Here is a 26,171-nt window from a genome sequence, read left to right as displayed (position 1 = left end):
TTAACGTGCGCCGAAATCTCGTACACACGGGCGTTTTTGCTTTTCGCCTCCACCAGAAAAGCGGCCGCCGCGGCCGGGAATCGAACCCGCGTGATTGCTGAAAGCATCATCCGCTATTTCGTACCCACATATCAGTGGGTGCGAATAAGTAGCGACGACTAAATCACCCCGTTTACTGTCCTTCGTGCAGTTTTTAGATCCAGGATGAAACTTGTCTCTCGCTTGGGCTGACCAAATAATTCTTACTTTATAAAAGAAACGTGTAACGTTTTCTAAGTTCTGTAGGAGTGCGTATTGCGGAACCATTAAAAGTAACAATTACTTTTTGTGTATTGTAATTTTCTTACTGATAAACGCTGAATACCAATCCAACAAGGCCGCCCTTTGTTTAAAAAATACTGTATTTTCACCCAGGAGCACCAACAGATTGCTTTAGTCGAATTCTGCTTGTTCGGAATTGGTAACGTAGCTTTTGTTGACCCTTGGAAATTTTCACATAAAGCGCAAGTTTTTCGGCCCTTAATAAGTGCGTTCAATGGAATTCAACCTATAAAGAACAAATGTCCATTTTAAAGTAAGGGATGTGAGCATTTGGTAGACAGAAATAGCTGCTCAGCGCAATACTCCGTGGAGTTGCATTCAGGTTAATGCCTCTGGACATACTCTCAGTACGTTGCCAATGGCATTTTCTGCTGGTTTTTACCAGACCAAGACCAGTGCTGGCGACGACAGTGATGAGACGGGGATGGATGCCGACGTGCTCGCCGAGGTGGAGGAAGTGAAGAAGCAGCTGCGAACGGGCTTTGACCCGTCAAAGAACTGCATGCTGGTGGACCGCGTTCAAAAGAGGTAAAGACTTGCTGAAGCCATCCGGTTAGCGGTCCTTTTGTGATGCATACACAAATGAGATACTGTCACTTAAGACATAGGGAAAAATTATTTGTCTTTGAATGTGTTGTTCAGACCATCTGTTTCATCGAATATAAAAATATAGTAATCTAGAGAGACAATGCAAGGACTCATTGCTGGTGTGCGTGGTAAAGAAATGGTGATAAATGATCGTGACATAGCAAACACGACGGCGAACTCCACGAATAATTCTTCACCCTCTGCATTTCGAACGCGCCACTTGACCTCTTTCCCACCTAGATGCGTAAATTTCCCACAGGTACCACATCCTCTCCTTTTATAGCCCTTCGTACCGGCGACGAACGTGCCGTTTTCGGGCATAGGACTGCGCACGGTAAATTCGATCCCACATTGTTTCCAGAAGCAAACATACACCTTGCCTATCAAGCTGACCCGGACTGACACTATTTCGGCAAACGTTCAGCAAAACGACGTTACCACTGTTTAAAACATAGTGTCGTAACCACGTTTGCTGAAAGAATTTGTGTTACATCCTCGCCGCGAAACATGACTTTTCATTAAAACAGTCAGTTTTTAACCCAATATTTCGTTGTATTTTCGCTGTTTGGTGACACGACGCCATGGCGGTTCCTCATGACGAACAGCAGAGCACTTTCATATGTATTGTTGGCTTTGAAAGCGCAACCTCAGCGAAAACGTTCAGCTGTATTGGAAACACCAGACCTTCATTATGGCATGCGGCAAGGCGTGATTGTTCATTAATTCATCATTTGCTGCTTTCAGTTCACTGCACGACGGAAGCCTTTCCCAGAAATCATGGTGGATTCGGTCACCCAATACACCTGGGTGGTGACATGCTGTTTTGATGGATTTGGGTTTGTGTTCGTGACAGAGGAGCTGTTCAAGCCTGAGTTTCATTCGTGCCTGCCGTTACTCAAAGCTCAGCGCAGCAGTGTTAAGAGGAAGAAAATGCTAGGCCCAGAAGCGTGAGGGGAAGTGGCGAGGAGGCAAGCAGCCGATGAGCAGGTGTGGGGAGCGCCGTGACACACATGTTCGGGTTCGGAGGCGCGCTTCGAAGGTTGGCTGCGACTAGAGGTGACGTCAGCTCTAACGTCCAGGTGTTTGCATAGTTGATAGAGAGATGGCTTGAGCTTGGCGGCATCAGTGTCTTATCTCCCGATAAGATGAGCAGACCTAAGAAAAACAGGTTAAAGGTAATGAAGGTCCCTAGCTCTGCTGTTTTCTCAGTCTTCGCATCTCAATTGCGAAGGTGCGGTATTTTTTTAGCATGATCGCACATACCTCAAGTAAAACGGATAAACGAGCTAGTTGCTTAACATACATTCTCTAAAAATAAACTTTCCAGTTGGTAGTAATCGCCGGTATCGTTCCTATTTTCTGTCCCTGGGCAATCCGCGCTTAAATTTCAACGACGCACATACCTTATTTATCCGCACTGCTAACAAAAATGGTACGGGGCAGCTCTCCAAGACAAGTACAAGATTCATGTAAGTTCTACGTTGTAATAACGCTAGCCTGAAGAAAGGCATAATTGGTTTTGATGACATCGTGAGTGCATATGTCCCCGCCATGGAATTAGGAGTGACGGGAGGAAACTTTGGGTGAATATTTAGGCGATTCAACCAAAGCTACTCTTTTCCTTAGTTTTTTGCATGAGCAAAGCGGTGTTGTACTACGCCACGTCACTTCTCCTTGTGTTGCAGGTACGGCTCGATGGATGCGGTCCGTGGTGTGAGCTTCGCCGTTCGTCCGCGCGAGTGCATCGGTCTTTTGGGGGCCAATGGCGCCGGGAAATCAACGACGTTCCGCATGCTGGCAGCCATCACGACGCCCACCGACGGAGACGCATTCACACACAACGTCGTACTGACCCGAGAACCCAGAAAAGTGCGTGAACACTATGGGTAGTAAAGCAGAAATTCAGAATGTGTAAATTACAATAAAACAGGAATGAGAACGAAGCTGAGAGAGCCCTTTCTCTTGCTCCTATTACAAGAATCAATGAACAAAACATCCTAGAAGTAACGCCTTCCTGATGCTACTTCTTTTTCCGCTCCGTAGTGTGGATAAGTCAGGATAAATGAATGCCTACAACACAGACGTCATTGTTTGGCGTTGCGAGACCTTTCGATTAGTGCCACGTTTTGCGTCCAGGTTGAGCCGAGCGGTGATGACGATAGGAACGTTGTAATATTTTATACCCTAGGTCGTAGTTGTCAAAAACTGAACGCAGTAAAACAGCCGTGTTTTATTTTCTCCGCGCGTCTTTATTTTTTTAGTGATTTACACTACTGGCAAGACTACAGCGAGGTTGTTTACATTTGGGATGTGTTAAAATGAGAACCGCCAAACTACCACTGCAACAAAAGTTGAATAATGCTTGTATCCCATTTACTTACTTGATACTGTTGGTTAATTCTTCTTTCGTTCTTCCAAACAAACAGGCTTTAGTCGTTTCGGAAAACAGGCTACTCCAACCATTCTAAATTAAGCCTTTTGTGAAAAGGTCTGCCTTCATAGCAGTTATTCCTAATCACATTATCAGGTAGTTATGTATGAGCCAGCTCTCACCGCTTTATAACAAAGGAAAAGGCGAAGGTTGCGAAATTCCGCCCGTTCGGATGCACATTAATAAGATAAGTTTCCAGGATTCACATGGTAAGCATCTTTTCCCGCCGTCATTCCCAAGGGGATCAAAGGAAGCGAGAGGGTAAGGAAGAGTACGTTATTAGAAAGTAGAAGTTGTGAATTTTCACCGGTACAAAACTTTGTACGTTTATGTTGTCATGTGAGCAGTCTAGCGTTGTGAAATGCGGTCAAGCAGAATTCTAAAAGAACGGAACTTAAGTCGTTTTCTCTAGCGATAATTCAGACGTATCAGCCCCAGTAGAGACAGCCTAAAAAAACTGCAAGTGTTTATAAATACATCGTGAACTAAGTGTATATGACGAGTGCAACCCTTTTAATGATACAGTCCCCTCAGAAGCGAACCGTAGTGTTTGTTTTGCCTGAATACCTTTAGATTGAGACCTAAAAGGCACTCGTGAGTAACTTAGCGTTCCCAAGAAACACTGTCCGATTAGCGTACAGCTTCGCAACAATATGGCATAGCTCGGCTAATAGAAAAAAAGAGGCTATGTGCAAAAATTCCCTAATCCCGCTCTGCAGAAGTGACGTCAGTGATTTTTTTACGGTGTGTTTTTCCATGACGCCATTGTTAAGGGTGACGCGACCTTAACCTGTTCTTGAAGTTTCTCACGTAACAAAGAAAAACTATTTTTCTGGCAACATATACATCTGGCTTTAACGAAGAGGTCGAAAATAAATGAGGAGATGTAGTTTTGAAATAAGACTATGGCCGAAGGAAGAGACCCCATGACAGAAAAAAAACTCCATTCAGAAGAAAGTACCTATTAGTGATATCATGCTGAATTTGCGAAAGCGGTACAGGGAGCATCTGTATCAACTCACGCTCTTGATAAAAATCGCACTCCCTGACTTCGATTTTTTTCTTCCAGCGAAGTTCTTTTAGTAACAATTTGTAGTTCATCATTGATTTCTATGTTAGTGAACGATACATTTAGGACTGAGACGACTCATTGTTTCTATTAAAGATAAATTCCTTTCTAAGAGCGACCAGTTAATTTTTTCACGTCAGTTATTACTTCTTAATGGCGACTTAAAATGTGATATTCAGATACTTTCGCTAAAATACGTCCAATGTTTTCTCGCTTCTTTATAAATCCGTTGACTTGAACTTTTCTGATCTGTGTGCAGTGGCAGGCCGCCATCGGCTACTGTCCTCAAGCCGACGGTCTCCTGGAGAAGCTGACAGCGCGTGAATATTTGAGCCTGTTTGCCAGGCTCCGTGGTTTGGAAGAAGACAACATTACGCCGCTCATCAACTACCTTATAACCGGCGTACGACTTTCATCTCAAGCCAACGAGACGACTGAAACCTACAGGTACTACAAACCAGTGACTTTCACGAATGTTTTTTTTTTGCTCTCCGAAGATATCGAACTGCTTTTAGAATAAGCACTGGCCAAAAGCTTCATTCGTAAGCATCATTTACGAGTGCCACATGCAGTGATGTGATGGTTGTGATCTGATGGTTTTTTTTTTCGATCTCAAGCAACATTCATTATTATTCCTTCTCAAGGGATACTAAAAGATAAAGCTAAAAACCTTACATCTCACTCTAAGGTAAGTGGGAAATAATCACAAACAGCCGCGTTTTTTTTAATCCCTAAAAAATGAACGAACAAGGCAGTTTGTAGTCTAGCTAGATATTTTTCAGCGAGAAAACCATGGTTAGTATATGGGGCGCGGTAGCATGGATATCGTTCGACCACAGACCACAGACATTCTAAAGTATCTCGAAATTCACAGCGGTAAATACTTTCCTTCCATTACCCTTTATCAAATGAAGGTTTTCCCAGATTGGGCCACGGCGACATCGTACATCGTTGGTTTAATTGAAAGAACAAGCCAGAGGTGACTCGGTCGCCACAATTCCTGCGTCGAAGGATCTTATCTGCGCACTAAATAATCCGAAATGTTTACAACTGATCCCATTACCCGCTTCGCAGCATCAGTGGTGACGTCACTATGATGTATTAAAACATATAACCTAATACGTTGAACCAACTCGGCCGCGGAATCGCTTGCTACTGAAATGAAGTAACGAGTGTGGTGAGCAGCTGCTTGCATTCGTGTAGTTCTATCGAAAGATTTAAAGGCCCCACCTCAAGCGCACAATTATGCTTAGTGCCGGTAGCTTTTATTGGCTTTGTCCAATTGCAGAAACTAGTTACTATTACGTCAAATGAGTTCGAAGGAGTTGGGTTGTTAATCGCCGCTCCATCATCTGCTCTGCTCATCTATTGTCTGGAATAAGTGTTCCTTGTTTCATGGAAATGCGAATTACTGTTATTCCCACATGTCAACCTACGAAACACAACAAACTTCCGTTCTTCTTTACAGTCTCTTGAACGTCGAGTGAGTTGTTTGGAAAACTTTTATCAGTTTTATGCGGGATGTGACTTAGACCTTGACATAATTTATGATGCCGAAAGCCCTTAGTGATTTCATGGAATGCGTGAGCTATAAAAATAGGTTGGACGTACATTTAATTGCACAAAAGGTGAGGCACGCTCGAGAAAGGGAAACGGCGGCACCCGAGTAAGGTTCTGAGAAAGAGCCACGCACCGTGCAACGTTCTGGACGCGCCTAGTATACCTCGCCACGTTGGAAGAAAGCTTTATTTCACATCGGAAAGACTAGAACGCACGCCACGGCGGAAGGGGCTAGATCAGCAGACAAGCAGAGGTTTTGCCAGACAGCTCAACACCAGATCACATGAAGGTGTAACTAGGCTTTCGTCTTCATATCCCTACAAAGTTATAAGCATGCTGCGTAATTTTGAAAAAAAAATTTTTCCAAGAGTAGGGTTTTGCCGACTATTTAATGGCGGGCGGGTGGTTTGTAGATGCGAGTAGTCGTCAGCAATCGAGAGGCAATGAATCGCAAGGCAATGTATGAGGCTATTGCGATGACTACTGAGGGAGGTAAAAGAGAAAATGGGCTGTGACAGTCGGTAGGGGTTACTTATGAACGGGTGGATAGGACGCTTAGGAGTGAGGGAAGTGGAGCAAGAGATAATCCTGCAGTGTGTGTGTAGTGGACAAGAAGTTTGCTGAGACGGAAAGATGTTCATGTTAGCGGCACCATAGGGGTAGCTTCACGGGAATGAGAGGGGTGGTGGAAAGAGTACCGTTGCCTACTGGCTCCTAGCGCGTGGAGATGTATGAGTAGTGTATCTAATACGGGTACAGATGAGCAGAAATGTGACGAATGTGAAGGCGCTAAACATAACGGGAACAACAAGGCAAATAACTGCTGTGACTGCACGATCTTATCGCTAGTTCTTTCACAGGCCCCTCTTTCAATGCTGCCCCCTCTTTCATCGGCCAAACATAGTGAGCTCACAGCATACACCGCCGTGGTGGCTCAGTGGCTAAGGCGTTGTGCTGCTGAGTCCAAGGACCCGGCTTCGATTGCCGGCCGCGGCGGCCGGTTTTCTGATGGAGGCGAAAAGCAAAAACGCGCGTCCGTACACGATTTCGGCGCACGTTAAAGATCCCCAGGTGCTCAAATTTAATCCAGAGCCCTGCACTGCGGCGCACTTCATCGCCTGCGTTGCGTCGGCGCGTTAAACCGTATACAATCAATCAATCAGTTCACACCATACAGTCTATTATGTTCAGTGGTCGTAATCCTAAGCGCTCGTTACAGGACATTGCTTCAACTGCTTCCAAAATTAACATTGTTTTTGCCTTTGTAGCTGCGTGAAATCGGCCTTACGTAGAGTTGCCATATCAGTGATTAAAAGTGGCTGCGAATCTGCTCGCATCGCTACAAATGTCACCGAAATACGATAGACTTCTGCCGCTTCTGCCTGGTCACTGCCTCCCGACTCAAACTCCTACGTCTCTCGCTGTTGACCTCCTTTCTTGATCCACCCGTTGGAGGAGTGCGAAGTCTAATTTTGCCAAGTTCTCATTGCTGAGCCGTGTGTTGCGGCGGTGGGGACTTACGGCTCGAGCAAGGAGCGTGAGGTCCGGGCTACAGCCTTAATTGCATTTTGGGGTTAAAATTTTTTAATACGTAGGATGTTTTGTCAAGTATCCCCCCCCTCCCCCCCCCCCCCCCCAGGCCAGAACCGTGTAACTTCCTGAATTTCCACAAATATGCAGATATCGCGGAACCGCCACCTGTAATCATAATAATGGCGTAAATGGAGAAAACTGGTTGCTCCAAACTTTGAAACACAAAAAATAACAGAAATATAGAATTACCACGAAAAAGGGCGACATGCGAACGCCATGCGTTTCCACAATAATGCAGATTTCGCGAAAGTTCCACTTCTAATCGCTTTGTCAAAGCGTTTTTTTATATTCTTCTTTCGAAAAAATTTAGCTGACATTTGCTTTTACTTAAAATAACACCGAAAATGCCAAATATGTAAAGATTCCTTTCCTGAAGTAGGCCTAATATTATATTTTGTTTGAACAAACTTTACAATGATAGAACTTCTTCCTAGATAAATTAGATTGCAAATGTTTTGATGATTGCGTAATTTATAACAAATTATAAACACTCTGACGTTCACAATCTTCAAAGTGATCTTAATAGCATTAATACTTGGTGCAATAGCTGGTGTACGCAATTAAACGTTTCGAATTAGGTGCCGAAGTATGCAAATAAAACAACTTGATGAAACAGCAGCTCGCCTGTACGTCCTTGATAACATTCCCCTGCTCTCTGTTAATTGGTATAAGTACCCAGAAGTCCACAGTTTTAATGACCTCTCTTGGAATACCCACATAGGATACGTTATAAACACTGCTAACCGCATGCTGGGCTAATTTTTAATCCGTTTCTGCCTTCCTTAAAATTGCGCTGTAAAAAACACTTGTTCGTTCCAAATTAGAGTACGCATGTGCATTATATAATCCCTATCAGGTCACGCTCATCCTTTGTCTGTAATCAATTCGAAATCGGGTGGCTCGCTCCATCTTATCGTCTATTCACCTACTGCCAGTGTGCGGCGTAAATGTTGTCGTCTGTGTTTATTTAAGAAAATATACCACCATAACCTTACCTCAAAAAAAAAAAAAAAACAACTGATTACCTGGCCTCGCTATATCTCATCTCGAACGTACCGTAGCTCCAAGGTGGGCTTGCCGGCTTATCCTTGATTGATCTGTTGATGATTTGGGTTTAATGGCGCCCGGCTTCCGTCTTGTCGTACTAACCTATATAATGATTCATTTATTCATAAAACAAGGCTACAATGAAACCACCTCCCCACCGCCATCGAATCCATTAGTATTACAACGCTTTTCAAAACTGTTGTAGATAACGCCTGTTGTTCGTCGGATGTCATGGAAAATTGTGTATTCTTTTGCTGTTGCGTAAATATTGTACGGTCATTGTTGTTATACGCGCATCTGAATCATTCCACTGTTGTACAAACTGCTCATTTTCTTCTGTTATGATTCACCACTCCTTTCTCCTGTGCCCTACTGGCGGCGAAAGTATCCGCAGTAAATAAATAAATAAATAAATAAATAAATAAATAAATAAATAAATAAAAAGGTATAAACTACTCATTAAAGAATTATTGTGGCTATTAGCCACGCGGCTGAATCAACGTCAGCAAACCGTGACGGACGGATGGACGACGGACGGACGGACGGACAGACAGACAGCCAGACAGACAGACAGACAGACAGACACAAAAGGTTTCACGTTTGAGTAGCCCAAGAAACACTATCGTCGTTAAAACACTAAGGTGGTTCCGATTTATATATTCGCGTCTTCACGTGTGTACTTGCAAAAGCTTCACTCTCACGTCGTGGTATTTCTGTGGAAGGCGCAGTAGGCAGTATAGGATGTTCATGGATGGGTCGTTTTTCCACTGGGAGGATTGCTTTACTTGTGGATGCATGCCTCCTGTGACCATTTTTTTGTTTCAGAATACACCATCATTTGTGGCTTTCTCGGCTAACATATTCTGGCCACACAAACTCGTTAAGCTCTTCTATATTTTAAGCTCTTCTATAGCTGTTTATTCGCCATAATTGATAACCAAATTGGTGACAGGTTGACATTTTTCTGCCAGTTGGTTGCTCTGCCTAGATTAAGCTCTGAAGTTCAGGCTTACTTAGAACATGTCATGCTTACTAAACTCGAGCCACTTATCGAACTTGTGTCACAGTATTGAATGCATAATTGAACATCCTTGCAATAAACTGCTAATCATGCGTAATTTGAATCCTTGCAATTAACGTCCCTTGTCAACACAAAACCGAGACTAGGACCAGAAACAATGAGCCGACCAAAAGTATGTCCTGCATGTTGGTACATCCCATCACGTTATTAACCTGAGATAAAAAAAGTTTTTATTGTTTCGAGAAATTCTTATAGTTCGTATTAACGTTGAAACTTCGTTTATGTTCAATATGTAGTTGAGGAAACTGTTCTTAAAGTTCAGGAACAAACAAACCTATGAAATTCACGGGTACCAAAGCAAAAGTGGTTTCTCAAATAATCTTTTTAAAAAATTTTTATAAAGTAAAGTATCTTTTGTGAACTTTAAAAAATGCCACTCTATGGCTGAAATTACTATGCTTGAATTCTTATATAACTGGGACCATACAATCAGAGACCCTTCCCCTGCCACCAACGTATAATCGGTAAAAATAACATCGAATTGGAATGTTTATATTTCCAATCGACTGCTTGAGATAGCGGAAGCGCGAGACTCATATGTATTACGATCACCTCTCTCCAGCGGCGGCAACAGGCGCAAGCTCTCCGTCGCCGCTGCTCTGATTGGACTTCCGCGTGTCGTCTTCCTGGACGAGCCGTCAGCCGGAGTTGACGTCCTGGCCCGTAAACACATTATGGAGGCTCTGGGTGCGATCAGGAACGCCTTCGGCACTGCTGTCATAATCACGTCGCACATGTAAGACCACGGCAGTGATCAATACGTGTTACATTCTTCGGCTAGTAACCCCGGATCTGTGTGGCTGTAATCTTCGTCGGTGCTTTTTGTACTGCAGTGGGTTTTCCTTCTGCGACAAACCGCTAGCGCTAACGTCGGGCCTTCTACAGCAGCACGCTTGAAGGCAAAGTGTATATGTTAAGAGCTACTACCACTGCTGTGGCGGTTCATATCAGCGGTGTTGAGAGCAAGAGAGCCTTTCGAAAATTGATGGCGCAACGCAATGCATCAACAAAAATTGCACCCTCATCTTTGTTCAAAGTATTCGTCAATAACAATTTCCTTCCTGGATTTTTGGATTCACTCTTTTGTAGCACAAGTAGCGATGCATTAAAACAAACTGTTACTTGTTGCAAAGAGAGGGACAAAGAAGCTATAATGTAATAACCACCAATGTACCAATGTCGTGCAACATGCAACAGCGTAATGACGCATTCCAAAAACCAAAACGCAATAGCAATTAAAGAACGTGTGTTTGGATGGACGAGCTTTAAAATAAAATTGATTGCACAAGCGTTTTGTAGTTACTGAAGTGCTGACGTGGAATAAAATCTACGGTGGCCCTTACACTCACACGTAGCCGGCTGAGCCGATTGTGCCCGTAGGACAGCGCGCGAAATTGGCGTCAGGCGTTATCAAATCCTTTCGGTTTGGGTAAGGACATCATGCAAGTCACGGTATTCTGCATTGCGTGACCTCACAGCATTGGCCTTTTCTAAGGTTGCTTTCCTCTTGTGCAGTCGTGCATAGCTTCGGCGCGACACTTTCACTGCCCTGAAAACCACCGGGGAGGTGCCTGATGCGCTGGCCACTAAGCGCCACGCTGGTCTCCTTGGCAACATCTCTGTGCTCATAGCAACACTGGTCTCTTAATGCAGGTGTTCGCGATCAGTAGAGAGTAGTTTTGGGGGTTAAACCTGCGGATAGCTATCTACCGGCAAAACGCGTTGGTGTTAGCTAAGTTTATCAGAGTTTGGGTTTGGGCTAGTTGGTGGCTGTAATTCATGACTTCGTGTATCGCAAAAAAACGACACAGGACGCAGGGAGGCGACGGGCACAAGCGCTAACTTCAAACTGAGTTTATTTAAAAAAAAGCGTGAATTTAAAACAGTGGGGCGGGACATTATCATAAAAAAACAAAGATAGAAATGTACAGAGCAAAAACAAGGCATGCTAAAATTCGTACAACAATAATACTTGGCACAACGCTGTCACGTCGACAAAAGGCAGCGCCTAAGGTGGCACCCACCCCCCCCTCAGATAGCCAATCTCTTTATAGGACAAGGCCACGGATGGTGCCGACACGCAATGATCCCCCAGGCGTGCTATTTCGGCAGCCTCGATTATTTCTCTTGTCTTCTGGTTGGCGTGAAGAGCGATGACGGCACAACTGTCAAAGAGGGGCGTACAGTCGATTCCTCGTGCTGCCTTTTGTCGACGTCACAGCGTTGTGCGAATTTTTTTGTGCAAATTTTACTATGCGTTGCTCTTGCTCTGTTCTTTTCTATCTGTGTTTCTTTATGATAATGTCCCGCCCCAGTGTTTTAAATTCAGGCATTTTTTCAATAAACTTAGTTGGAAGTTAGCCCTTGTGCCCGTCGCCTCCCTGTATCCTCTGTCGTTTTTTTTTTGCGCTGCACGAAATCATGGGTTAGCTCAGGCTACTAGCTACTGGCAAACCTGTATACGCAATGCCTAATGACCGCAATGGTACCGGAATCTTGGAAGAACGCGAACATCATCCTAATCCATAAGAAAGGCGACATGAAGGACTTGAAAAATTACAGGCCGATCAGCTTACTGTCAGTCGTCTACAAGGCATTTACCAAGGTAATCGCTAACCGAATCTCTGCAGCCTTAGATTTCAGTCAACCTAAAGAACAAGCAGGGTTCCGTAAAGGTTATTCAACAATGGACCATATTCACACGATCAATCAGGTGATAGAGAAGTGCGCTGAGTATACTGAACCCCTATATATAGCCTTCATAGATTATGAGAAAGCATTTGACTCGGTCGAAACCCTAGCAGTCATTCAGGCATTACGAAACCAGGGGGTAGATGAGCATTATGTAAGAATACTAGAGGATATCTACAGTGGGTCTACAGCAACCATCATCCTCCATAGGGAGAGCAGTAAAATACCTATAAGGAAGGGTGTCAGACAAGGAGACACAATCTCTACAATATTATTCACAGCATGCTTACAAGAAGTATTCAGAACGTTGGATTGGGAACAGGTGGGAGTAAGGGTTAATGGAGAATACCTCAGTAACCTCAGATTTGCTTATGACGTTGCCTTGCTAAGTAACTCGGGGGACGAATTGCAAAGCATGCTTTCCGCACTGGGCGAACAGAGTAGAACCCTGGGCCTGAAAATTAATATGCAGAAAACTAAAGTAATGATCAATAACCTCGGGACAGCACAGCAGTTTGAGATAGGTGGGGAGGCAGTGGAAGTGGTAAGCGAATATATCTACTTAGGCCAAGTTGTGACCCCAGATCCCAACCATGAGGCAGAGATAATTAGAAGGATCAGAATGGGGTGGGGTGCATATGGCAGACATTCTCAGATAATGAATAGCAGCCTACCATTGTCGCTGAAGAAGAAAGTGTATGACAGCTGCATCTTACCGGTACCCACCTACGGGGCAGAAACTTGGAGGCTTACTAAGAGGGTTCAACTTAAATTGAGAACGACTCAGCGGGCAATGGAGCGGAAAATGATAGGTGTAACATTAACCCTTTCAGCCCTGGATTTTTTATTTCAAGCGCAAATTGTTTTTACGCATTTTTTCTTACAGCTTTGGACATCAGAAGCACAGAAATGAAAAATTACGCCAATAGTGCAAGTATTTATTAATTTACAGGCACGTAAATAATTAGGTCATTAGGCAATTAAAAATTTTCTTTTTTGTAAAAAAAGTTTTTTTCTTTTTGACGGAAACGCCATGACACCCTGATCTTACAGAAAAAATATCAAGCTTGTAATCCAAGTATTTACGGATTTATAAACATTTTGACGAACCGGAATTTCCGTTTCCTTACCCGCACGGTCGTCATAACCTGTGTCCACTGAAGCTTCGTCTTTTTCATATCATCCAGCCTCGCGAAATCTCAACAATGGTGCTGTCTATCGCAAGAGGCATACTTGAACAACCCTCAGCCTGAAAACCAGCAGTTTTGGTTTCGTTGGTTAGGCGCTAGAGGATATTATGTGTTGTGTCGTCAAATGACGACGCCAGGGCCGAAAGGGTTAAGGGACAAGAAGAGAGCGGAGTGGGTCAGAGAGCAAACTGGTGTTAAAGACATATTAGTAGAAATTAAGAAGAAGAAATGGACGTGGGCAGGGCATGTAATGCGAAGGCAAGATAACCGCTGGTCATTAAGGGTAACAGAGTGGATCCCTAGAGAAGGCAAGCGTTGCAGGGGGCGGCAGAAAGTTAGATGGGCAGATGAGATCAAGAAGTTTGCGGGGATAAATTGGTCACAGTTGGCACAGGAGCGAGGTAATTGGAGAATAATGGGAGAGGCCTTTGCCCTGCAGTGGGCGTAGATAGGCTGGTGATGATGATGATGATGATGACTAGCTACTGGAGAGAGATCTTTTGTGTCTGTCATAAAACACCCTAGCGACGAGTGGTATTATAAACGTGAAAAAATCGAAACACTTTTTTCTCTAAGTTGAGACAATCTTCTTCCTTGGGGGGTGATAACATACCTATGAAAAGAAACAAAGCAGAAATGAGATTTCCTTCGGAAAAATTGTTGAGCGGTTTTAATCGTGCTGGACACCGTTAGTAACGTAACAAAGCAAGTGGGAATCAGCGTCATCATTTGAGAAGTGGTGGTTTATGCGTTTGTCAGTTCATGTGGTATTGATAGGATCAAGTAACAATTTTTTTATTGTTGACGATAATATGCACGGTGTTCTGACTAATTCTGGCAAGCGTGTCCAAGCTTTTCATTTTTTACATAAGCTACCTTTCGACAAAGTAAGAAATAGTTTGAGTTTTAAATTAAGCGTGGCGAAGGCGATGCCCAAATTCCAAAAGCTTAGCACGGGTACTTTATTAGACCATTTCACAATCTATTTTCAACAGTCTGTTTTGTTAACAACGTGATGTGATTCGCAGGAGAAAACGTTCCAGAAATTAGGATATGCACTATCGTGGGGCTTCCTACCGAAGCACGCCAGGTTTCAGAGCTGTGTTCTCTACACGGTTGGAGTTCTGAGTAATTGTGCGCAAGCAGGAGTGTTACCGTGAGAGCCCGCAAACTTTCTATTTTATGAATAACGGTCCCCTCAGTTTATAAGAGAGTGATCGGAAGCAGATAAGGGCCAGCCATGCAATGAGAGCAACGTCGGTTTTTGTAGACCATGTTGGCAAACATGCCACCTTCCAAGATGTTTGTTGTTACGCGCTTATACTAACAGTTCAACGTAAATACCCCGCTATAACTTTCTGATATATATATATATATATATATATATATATATATATATATATATATATATATATATATATATATATATATATATATATATATATATATATATATATATATATATATATATATATATATATATATATATATATATCAAGGTAAAAGCACGATTGCTGTCAACGTTTCAACAAAGAGACTTGCTTTCGTCAGGGTAATCTCTCGTCAGGGCAATAATATCAGGGAAATAATAGCCTTCAGGGTAAGCATTTTGCAACAACTAATTTGACGTCAACATTTTGTAGAATGGACGAGTGCGAAGCCGCCTGTGATCGAGTAGGCATCATGGCTGGCGGCCAGTTTCGTTGCCTGGGGCCCGTTTGCCACTTACTGAACTGCTATGGGCCAGGCAGTACGCTTGTTCTGAACATGAACGGAAGGCCGGACTGCGAACAAAGAGATGACCATTCGGTGGACTCGGTCGTGAACCAGCTGCTGCCCCAAAGCACGAGACTGCGTTCTTACAAGGTGAGGCTAGTGGTAGTGGTTACTTTGCTGTACGGTATATGGTTGCTACCACCACCTAAAAGAGTACAAAAATAAGATTAAGGATGAAACTTGAATGGTACTCCTTTGAACTCTGAACGCATTACAATTTCTAATCACTTTCCAAAGAAATGTGTATTTCTAAGGTATGTTATGCTTTTAAAAGCGCCACTCGTTAGGTACCAATGAAAAGCACTCTCCCGCATTGCTGTCGAGCTCAGTGAACACATGAAGGACACAGGCCTGCATTTTTTCGTTCAAACACTTGAAGAAGGTCTTCCTCCCCTGTTTGCTGACTAGCTTCTTTGAACTAAAGTTTGGCCTCGTGTTCGCTAAATTTATTCATCTAGCTATTGCCAACATCAGAAAGGAGGCACTCGTTCCTTGTCAGTGTGCAGTGGCAGCAAAAAACGCTCGCGCAAGCTAGATGCAGATCTGGAGCACTATAAACAAGCGCCCTGACTAGCGAAAGGCTCACTATTTGACCACGTTTGATAAGGCGCCAGGGCATAGGGTAGGGCTTTGTAGCCCCACTACAATGCAATCGCAACGTCCTACGGAATGCGGAGCACATTGCACAAGATTTGCATAATTCGAGTTCGACTTTTCTTCTGAAAAGCCTCGAAAATGACAATTGACTTCGATCACCGACGGCGTCGTAATTCGTACCACAACAAAAGTAACTGCCAGTGCACAATGCAAGGCCACATGTAATGGCTGTAGTGGCTTCAAAGCCTACAGTGGCGCGGAATCTGAAGCTACGCCTAAGCCCTCCTAATGTCGACATCACTTACGAATTCATGCGGGCTAAATTCCCGGTTCTGAGCTCATTTTGAAACTTCGCAACACACGTTATACTTTAACTAGAGCACCAAAATTACGCAGGCTGACAGGGCACAGCTTCCCTGATACATGGAAGCGTGACTGATACATTGCGCCATAGTTTACGCAATCAGTGCGACCGTTTGTACTTTTTGTCATGCCTTATTAGTATTATTATTTGAACGTACCGCAGGCCCTTCAGGGCCCATGCAGGAGTGGTTACAATGAATTCAAGTTTTCATCTTAAGGATAACATAGGTATTCAAAAGGCAAGAAACAAGAACAATATAGAATACACATGGACAGAAGCATGCTATACAGTGTGAACGTTTAGTCCACGAAAAGAAATTATATAAACACTACATAAGAAATTTTTACTTTTTATCACACGTCTAAATTCTAGATCATTAATGGATCTTAGGAAACCCTATGCAGATGTGCTTTTGACGGCGTCCGCCTTTAATTTGTTCCACAGTCCAATGGCGGATGGAAATAAAGAGTACTTATGTGTGTTTATGTTGCGGTGAGGTTACCTGATATTTTTATTTGTGCGCGAAGAATGCCTGAAGGGGGCTTGGAGGTAGGTAGTGGGGGGTATTTTATAATTGTCGTGGAACAAAAGATAAAATAACTTTAATCTGGATATCATTCTGCAGTATGAGAGAACTCGGAGGTCTGCCAGTTTTCGTTGATCAGAAACACTAGTATAGCTGGAGTAGTTGGAGGCGATAAAACGCGAAACCAAGTTCTGTACGCGTTCAACTTTGTATACTAAATATGTTTGGTGGGGGCTCCATTTTATGTCGGCATACTCTAGAGTTGGCTTAATCAGATCAAATAGGCATTGAGTTTAACCGTTAGGGGTGCCTTCATACGACGTTTAGCTGACCTGGTGCTTTACTACATATATTGTAGTAAATATTGTAGCAATTTACTAGTATATTGTAGCAAGTATATTGTAGCAATTTACTACATATATTGTAGCTTTACTACATATATTGTCAATATGGCTTTCCCAGGATAAATTACTAGAAAAAGTAACACCTAAATATTTTACCCGGCCAACCTTGACCACTTCGTGAATTTCATACTGGAAATATAAAGGAGTTTTCTGTTCGGTGGAACTGATGCTGAACGTTTTGGTTTTGTTTAGTTTCATGCCCCAGTCTTTGCACCCCGACTGGATAGAAGTTAACGATATGTTTTAAGTTTTAGCTGATCCTCTGTGTTGTTAACTACTGTATACATCACACAGTCATCTGCGAACAGTCTAGTTGTAATAGATAAGTCAACACAGAATAGGATATCGTTGATATAAATTAAAAAGAAAATTGTGGCAAGGACTCAGCCTTGCGGCACACCAGAAAATACATGCAGGGTATTCGAGTTGTGCTCATTTAAAGCAACATATGGCTTTCGGGTTTTTTAAATAGCCCTGAATCCATGAGACAACTTTCATTTGAACTTCTATTGCGTCTAGTTTTGTTATAAGATCCTGATGGGGAACGACATCATATGCTTTAGAGAGATCTAAAAAGATTGCATCTAACTCTCCTTTTTCGTTTAGTGTGTCGGCAATATCGTTAGTTGAGTAACCGTTGACAGACCAGCTCTAAAACGATGTTTACGCTCGTAAAGCAAATAATTAGATTATAAATGGGTAATAATTGCTTTGAAGCTAATATGTTCGAGCCTTTTACAGCATTTGCTTGTCAATGAAATTGCCCTATAATTATTAAAATCTTGATTTGATCCTGATTAATGGATCGGCTTTATTTTTGCACAGCGCCAATCATCTGGAATTTTGGAGGAGTTAATCGAGGCTGTGTAAATAATGTACAGGTATTTTGAAGCCCATGCAGCGTATTCAAATACAAAGTTATTTTTTAATGCTATCAGGGCCAGGAGATTTTTTTAAGGTGACCTTGCGTAAAAGGCTGAGGACGCCTTCCTCGCTCATATTTATTTTAGGCATAGGGTTAATAATTGCATAAGGTTTTAATGCTACTTGCGAGCAAGAACGGGTAAATACTGATTAAAAAAAGCTATTAAACTTTTCGGCTATGGTTACAGGATCAGGCACCGTGGCAATAGGCGATTTTATTTCGGGGACTGGGGTCTTTTCGGCAGATAGGTAACGCCAAAACTTATGCGGCTCATGGCGTATAAACGAAGGCAGCGTGTCCGTGAGGAAATTCTCCTTTGCGGCCCGGGCTTTATCTCGCATCTCAGTGATAAGGATTCCAAGATGGCTTGTGTCACCATGCTTGCGTCGCCTTTTAATCTTTCTTTTTAGGTGAATTATTTCTCACGTCACCCAAGGGTATTCGCGGTTAACACGTTGCTTTCTTGCCAGTACAAAGTGTGTTTTGCAAAACGATACAATCGCCTTAAAGCTGGACCACAGTGTGCATAAATCAGTAGTAATAGCATGGAATTGCGCGAAACAGGATTCGAAGTATTTCAGGATAGCCGCGTCGTTTGCACGGGTGTAGTCTTCAAAAAAAATTCACAGCATATCCACGGGGTGAATGATGATGAGTGGGCGAAGCTCCTGAGGGGAAATCATCGGTAAAACCGTGACTCTTCAGTGAAAGTTCGCCCACTACATCTGTGTCCGAACGTAACGTCTAGAAAGTCTCGCTTAAACCGCGCGTCGGCACCTTGGGGCTGAGCTCGCCTGATGCGTTTTGCAGACGCCTCACGAGCTCTCACTGCATCGGGGTCTGCCTGCCGATACGCGCGCTTTCTTGCCGCTTCCCGTTCTCTGACGTTTTGGAGATCCTCTTCGCGCCGCAGCCGTGCCGCTTCGCGTACGGCAGGGTCCTCGCGCCATTGCCGTGACGCGTGGGCCTCTCGTTCTCGAACGCTGGGATCTTGGCGGCGTCGTCGCGCAGCCAGACGACACGCTGCGGCCTCCCGCTCTCGTACGGCAGGATCTTGACGGCGGCGTCGCGCAGCTTCACGGAGCGCTTCTGCCTCGCGGGCTCGCACATCTGCAGCCTTATCCATCGGGCGACTCCGAGCGCGCGCCAACAGCGAACGGATTTTATTACAACGCTCCCCGCCATCTAGTAAACAATCCAAGAACTAAACTAGAGGTAGCCACGCCATCTAGTAAACAATCCAAGAACTAAACTAGAGGTGGCTACATACATATGTCGAGGATGGACAGACCCACGCCTTAAGGAGCTTCGCCCCTAAAAGGTGGTTTTGGGCTTTTTACTTTTTTGCAAAGTTGAAAATGGGCAGGTTAGTTTTATCAACATGTGATCGGAATTAACAGTTTCAACTGTGGTCGTACAATGTCCCAACGAACTGCTAATAAGCGTGAGATCAAGCGTGGAGGAACACCAAGAGTTATCGGTAACAAGCTCCTTTAATGAAAAACTAAAGGTAGTGAACAGTAAAGAATCGGCACTTGAGTTTTCCTTGCCATCCTGCGTCAGGTTAAGCCAATTAATACTTAGTAGATTAAAATCTCCCGTAATAATTGTTTTTGAGCGAGAATTAGTGTGTCGACCTAAGTAATCATGAATTACTTCAATATATTCCGGACAAGATTTACGTGGTCGGTATACGCCCCTAAAGTAATTGCTTTTTCACAATAGGCAAGTTTGCACCACACACTTTTAGGGTAAATGATGTGAGGCATGCGAGAAAATTAAACGTTGTTTTTTTATGGCAATAGCTACCTCACCACCCCGTGAGCCTCGATCATTGCGGAGTAGCTTGTACGACGAAGGAACAACCTCAGAGTCCTGCACACCGGCGTGCAAATAAGTCTCCGTTAGGGCTATATATACCCTGGGGATTGTGGGTTAAAATTTCACAGGTTACTTTCAAGGTTTACTTTGAAGGAGTGCGAAATTATTTACTACGCTGCGACCATTAAGGCTGCTAATTCGGAGCCTTTTTTTTTCTTCTCATTTCCTTCAGAAGTTCCTAGGCGTTTCTGTGAAGTCGCGAATTTTGGTTTGTTCAATGCGACAGTTCTTTTCAGCATCCCAAACATATATTGTGCCGTCAATTTTTATTTTGTGATAAACAAGCGATACCTTTGCTCCTTTTACTTTATCACCCACGGCAGATTTACAAAATTTTGCGCGTGTTTCCCTAACTGTCTTTGAAAAATCTTCAGAAATTGAGATGTCGGAACCCTTAAGCTTATTGCAACAGCAGAAAATTTTGTTTTTTACGGCGAAGTTGTAAAGCCTGAGCACGAGAGGTTGCTGATGCCCGCTTTGAGGGTAATAAACTCTATGAATTCGTTCTATGGATATGTCCATAAAATGTGTTTCTTCACTTTTTTGTTCCAATGACTCGGTATCCTCCCTCGGATCCTCAGTAACTCCGTAAATGACAAGATTATTCCTCCAGCTCCGGTTCTCTAAGTCGTCTATTTTTTCCACCATTTCTTGAACTTACTAGTTGACTGACAGGTTTCTTCGCATTCCGCAAGTAGTTCTTCACACTTTGTCAAACGACCCATATCAGTCTCAATCGCGTTAATTCTTTCCTGGATTTTAGCAACAGTTGTCTCAACATGATTAAAGTTTTTTTAGTTGCTTCAATGTCTGGGTAGTCTTGGTTTGCTTCTTCAATATTTTTTCTAGTATTTCCTTCGCAGTAATTGCTTCAGAATCAGACTCAGAGGCTGAGGATGGCCCCGGGTTCACTTCAACATCTCCCGACGTTAGCAACAATATTTTTATAACACTTATACAATCAAACATCATGGTAACAAGAAAGTGTGGGCTTGACAGCCCCATCTACGTAACGGAATTGTCTCGAATAGAACATGTTTGGTATTTCACACAAACCTGCATCAAGAAAAAAGAGTTGATCAGCATCCGTCCAGTTTCGGTGCAACTAAGCCCACTGAAAGGTGCGTCCGGATGGCTGCAGTACTTATGGTCGAGCCGGGGTAGTTCTAGCGATGTTACGGTGTCGACGCCTAGGTATGGGCTCGCCGGGCTGGGGAAGGGATCCAACGATAACCACATGAATAGTCGTTGGCTACGCTGGATGCAGGCTTCGAAGCATGGGCCAGCCGCCATCGGTAGTCGTCCCATCTTGTTACGAAGCCGCTCCGCCACAGCGCGATCTGTATCACGAAGAAAGCGTTGATCAGCATCCGTCCGGTTTCGGTGCAACCAAGCCTACTTACTGACTGGAAGGCGGGCTTGCACACCTATTGCGTTGGCATTCTATCACATTCCTAAAAATACATTTCGACGGGAGGCGAACAGGAACATGAAGGGACTACAGCTTTCTGAAGAATCAAAAATACAGCATTGAAATGCGTGTACCATGATATAACCCCTGATATGCCAGTCTGTAATAGCAAGCGCAACAAAAAACGAGAATCCCTCCTTCAGTTCCATTTCCTGCTCCAAATATCACGTGCAGGGAAATTGCAATGCAAGACAGTTAAGCCTGGATGTAACGAACCTCTATTCAACAAATTCCCGGATTTAACGAAGTTTTTCAATTCCCGCATTGCCAGCCCAATTGAAGCCCATGTGTTTCGACTTCGATGTAACGAAAGCATTGCGACGGTTAACCTTGATGTTACAAATTCGCTGTGCTGATGAGTAATTGTTTTTCGCGCATTTTCTTTAAAATCAGCTGGAGAAACGTACTAAGGAAATTTAGCTCGCAACTCCAACTACCTCGTGTTTTCACCTATGAGTGCGGTGCTGGTTAGGTGGCCTGTTTGTGCTGGCCTGTTTGTCGTCGTGTAGTCGCGCTACTCCACTGATATCTGTGGTTTCGGTTCGTCGGTGATGAGTTCTGCTTCCTGAAAACGAAAGGTTGTGCATTTAAAGATAAGCCCGCAATTCCAAATGCCGTCTCCACCTGGTACAACACCCCAGCTGGCACCCTCTAAGCAATTTTGAGTGCGGAAAAGAGCATCAAGTCCGCGAGGAAGTGAGCTTTCATCATAGGTATGGATCTTGAAACGTGTTAAGGCACCGAAAAGTGTCAAAAGGCAGAAGGGATACTTAAGTTGCGCTTGCGAATATGGGGTAGGCGACATTGCTCCTGTGGAATGCCGCGTAGTGACTAAGCTTGTGCGGGAGAAGCAGGCGCAAATCGCGCACTTTTTCACTGTGAAATAAATCCTTCAAGGGTGAGTTCACCGTCACCGACGTCTAGCATTTCTGTTTCGTTTCTGCTTCATTCACAGGAGCCTTAACTCGCTACCTGTAGGTAACGAACACCTGCATGTAACGAAAACTTGCGAATTTTTTTAACTTAGTTATATTCAGGATCAACAGTAATACAAGAAAACTATCTTGAAGGTCACTAAAACTAGCTTGAAAGGTCACTATATTGTTTTTATCGGGACCTTGGCATGCTCTTTGTATGTAATGTATTCTTAATATAAAAGTGGATTCGAGTCTTCCTTTTTAACAGCTCGAGAAATTGCAGTTAACCATTCCCCGAGGCAGCCATCGAGTGTATGAAAATCAAATTGTGCGAACCCGTTGTAAACACTGTTTTCACCTTGGTAGAGCAGGTAGCAAGTGTCATCATGTGAACACAACTTGCATCAGAAAAGCTACTCATCGGCGGCGCATACACCATCGAACAGACGAAGCAGAAACAGGTTGAAGCCGATGAATCCACCAAAATGCCCACGCTGCAACACACATTCAGCACTGTACCACACCACGTAGGCTTGCCAGAACACACCAGCAGCCCCCATTATTCGCAACCCGACCCACGAGCAGTGGGAGGCTGCGCTGAGTAGCTTGGACCCTGGGGACCACCTACAGTTCGTGGACCGGGCACGCAGGACAGCAGCCGCTGCAGGAACTTCGGACTGAGGGTGTCTCCTCCCACTTTCGAGCACGAATTTCATCTCACTTCAAATAAATGAAGTTTTACTACCACCGCCGAAATGCAGGACCGGAACATAAGCAATGTTGTGGGGTTCCCTTAAACAGTGTTAGACGGCCCACATGTTAATTTTTACCAGCACGGTCGCAATGAATGAAGCTGCAGCGCTTGAAGAGGTGCAGTACGGCGCCGAAAGAATGCCGATAGCACTCACTTGCCTATATTTTCACGGGTGTAGTTCGGAGAACGGCCCCCGCTATCACATCGGAGCTCGACAATGCCGAGTGGCGCTTCTTTGTTGGCCATCATATGTATCCTATTGCTGATATACGCTTGAACACGAGATACAGGTGACCCCGAGGTACGGCGAACTGGCTGCCAGTGAATGACGGCGTAGATAGCAATATTTCGCGAGAAATGGGACTTACCCTGTGACAAAAAGCAACATGTCAGAATCAGAGTCTAAGGGGGCGTGCTTTAGAAGAGCGGATAATGTTCAGTAACACAGATTGAAGGCGGGCCAGTTGGTACATAACTAACTTATAAAACCAGGCTACTTATAAACTTTGAAGTAGCCTTTGCCGAAAGGTAAACAGTGAGAGACCAGCGAAGAAAAAATGCGCGAAGAAACATACGAAGCCCTACGTCCAATGCCAGGGGGAGGTTATCTACGAGATACCACTGTTTGGCAAGCGGTCGTACGTGGGACAGACGGGGCGATGCCTCAACGATCGCCTTCGGGAGCACGCGTGCGACGTAAGAAACGCCACTGGTAGCACACTCGCTACTCACGTTGCCAAAGGCCCAGGCTGTTCGCCTCTGTTTGAGAAAAGCCACGTGCTGGCGCGATACCGCGACCGGATGCGACGGGAGATTAGAGAGGCCTGGGAAATGCATACCCTGAAGCATGACTGCGTCAGCGCTCCGTCTGTTGCTCTTACGGGGAAAGAAATTTACTTTCTTGGTGATAATGTAGATAAGGTGTGCTAGTTGCTACGATTGTGTTAGTAATGAAGATCACTGTACGTTTTGAAACTGATTGTTTTTTGTGTTTTTTTGTATTCTTCAGTTGTTATTTCTTTCATCACGTGTCACTTTCTTTCCGTATTTATTGCCCGTTCATTGGCTATAAACTCAGTTGTTAGTCAGCGCCCTGTCTGTGTGCCCTTTCTGTAGTCCTGTTTCTAGCGCTGTTTTATAAGTTCGATTATGTTCAGTCTTAGCGATGGGAGTCAAAATACGCCTCTGCCGAGGAGGACGAAATCTCTTGAGCACATTCTTGCTGTGCTTTCTTTGTGTGCATGTGTGTGCTGTTTTGGGCGAACTGTTTCATCTGCACCCGAACATGGTCCCAACGGTTCAGACACTAGAGGTCTTAGTGCTTCTGCCTTTCAACGTCAACGGGGCTGACCAGGGCAATATTTCTATATGATCAGTAACATTTTGATAAGCTTAAGTCAGGTAAAGAATTGAGCGGAACGAGTGAATCTCTTTACAGCTCTGAGTAAACCATCAAAACACAATTGCCACCAGGTGTCCTCTGCGGATCGTTTCAAATGTTGCACGCCGGTCGCTCTGCCGTCGTGCTGCTGCACTACGCAAGACGCTTCAATCGGATAGCCTGCAATACAAAAACTGCTCCGGATGCTAAGCGTAGGAATGGCACTTTGGCAACCTATACACTTATGCAACTGGCAACCCCCGTTTGCAATATTTCTTCTCACTTCCACTTAGTGCGCAAGACGTTTGAAGAGGCCACAAATCTTGACTTTCTTTTAACGGCGGCGCAGCTCGCTCGTGAAAACAATACTTCAACCACTGCTTTCATCTTACCTGTGCTGTGAACTCACAAAGCGGCTGTGTCTCGGTCGATATTCACAAAGCACAACTCACTTTTGCTAACATCCGCCGTGCAGATGGCCACGCATGCAGTCGTGCATGCAGAAGGACTTGAAGATGAAAGGCATTCTGTGCCAGGAGATCCCTTCGAAAAAGAGGCTGGCTCAACCAGTTGGCCGTCCCTGAACCTGGCCTAATGTCTGATCTCTTGAAGCAGACGCAGCATAGCGGTGGGGGCCCACTATATTCGCATATAAGGCTACAAGACTATACTCGCGTAGAGAACACTGCTTCAACTTTTGCACGCGCTACATCAATGCGTCGAGCATTGTTTGAAAGACTTGGGCACCCATGGGGCGGTGGTTAGACTTTTGAGACAAGCAGATATTTTACCATTAGGTGTTTATGGTGTCGGCGATGTCGTTTAGGCTGTGTTTTTATGACGCAAACTGACCATCGTAAACCTAAGTTGTATATTGGCCGATGGGCGATTCACGAAGCATTTCACTAAGCATTTTTACCCTTCGTCTTTCTATTGCCAGGGGTCGTACGAGTACCAAATAGACAAGAACCTATCTTGGGCTGCCATAGTCACCACAGTCGAGCAACTGAAGGCGGTCCTTGGAACTGAAGACGTCTGGTTGTCTCCGGCAACATTAGAACACGTGTTCGCTAAGTTCATGGCTACCGATCGCCAGAACGAAGACTCTGCTGCTCCCGACGCTTCCGGATAACACTGTAGTCACCCAATGTTTCCATACTGCGGCCCATAATTTTTTGATCAAGGAATTTTGAGTTATACCCCTCGGTTAACAAAAATGGCAGATAGCCTAATATTGGCTACACGATATAAGAATTTTTATATCTTTTACAACCTTGTTGTTTGCAATGAACGATTACGGAATAAAGAGGAAAAATGCGAACGAACGCCCAAAAGCCCAGTATTCAGCGTTATGCCAACTACGCTGTAACTTTAGGCAAAATAGTATTTTTGCAACACTGCAGCTACTCACTAAGCTGGCGTACATATTCTTGTGAAATTGCTTTCTCCAGTAGGCAAAAATCCCTCCAAATACGTATATAGTGCACCAGCACAAAGCATTAAAATCCTTACAAAATCCAGGTTAGCGAATTAGAAAAAAGTAAACCCTTCCAGACAACGTGAAAGCTGTTGTAAGTGCAGAGCAATGATTCGCCTTAACGGGC

At 44.1% G+C, this 26,171-nt stretch overlaps 1 protein-coding gene across 1 annotated transcript in view; it reads left to right on the top strand.

The window, feature by feature from the left end:
- LOC144167872 (phospholipid-transporting ATPase ABCA3-like) overlaps positions 1–25,910 on the top strand; it is a 148,433-nt gene extending 122,523 nt beyond the window's left edge. Inside the window, exons 18-23 of the mRNA XM_077697018.1 lie at positions 707–849; positions 2,595–2,778; positions 4,669–4,856; positions 10,253–10,426; positions 15,215–15,437; positions 25,508–25,910. Of these exons, the coding sequence (XP_077553144.1) occupies positions 707–849; positions 2,595–2,778; positions 4,669–4,856; positions 10,253–10,426; positions 15,215–15,437; positions 25,508–25,699 (1,104 nt within the window). The 3' untranslated portion in view covers positions 25,700–25,910. The remainder of the gene's footprint in view (positions 1–706; positions 850–2,594; positions 2,779–4,668; positions 4,857–10,252; positions 10,427–15,214; positions 15,438–25,507) is intronic.
- Positions 25,911–26,171: the final 261 nt, after the last annotated feature.

Source organism: Haemaphysalis longicornis, unplaced genomic scaffold, assembly GCF_048455015.1.
Source record: "Haemaphysalis longicornis isolate Haplotype H1 unplaced genomic scaffold, Haemaphysalis longicornis Haplotype H1 scaffold_2, whole genome shotgun sequence".
Taxonomy (NCBI): Eukaryota; Metazoa; Arthropoda; class Arachnida; order Ixodida; family Ixodidae; genus Haemaphysalis; species Haemaphysalis longicornis.
Note: the sequence above shows the minus strand (reverse complement) of the source record. Positions and strands in the feature narration are given on the sequence as shown.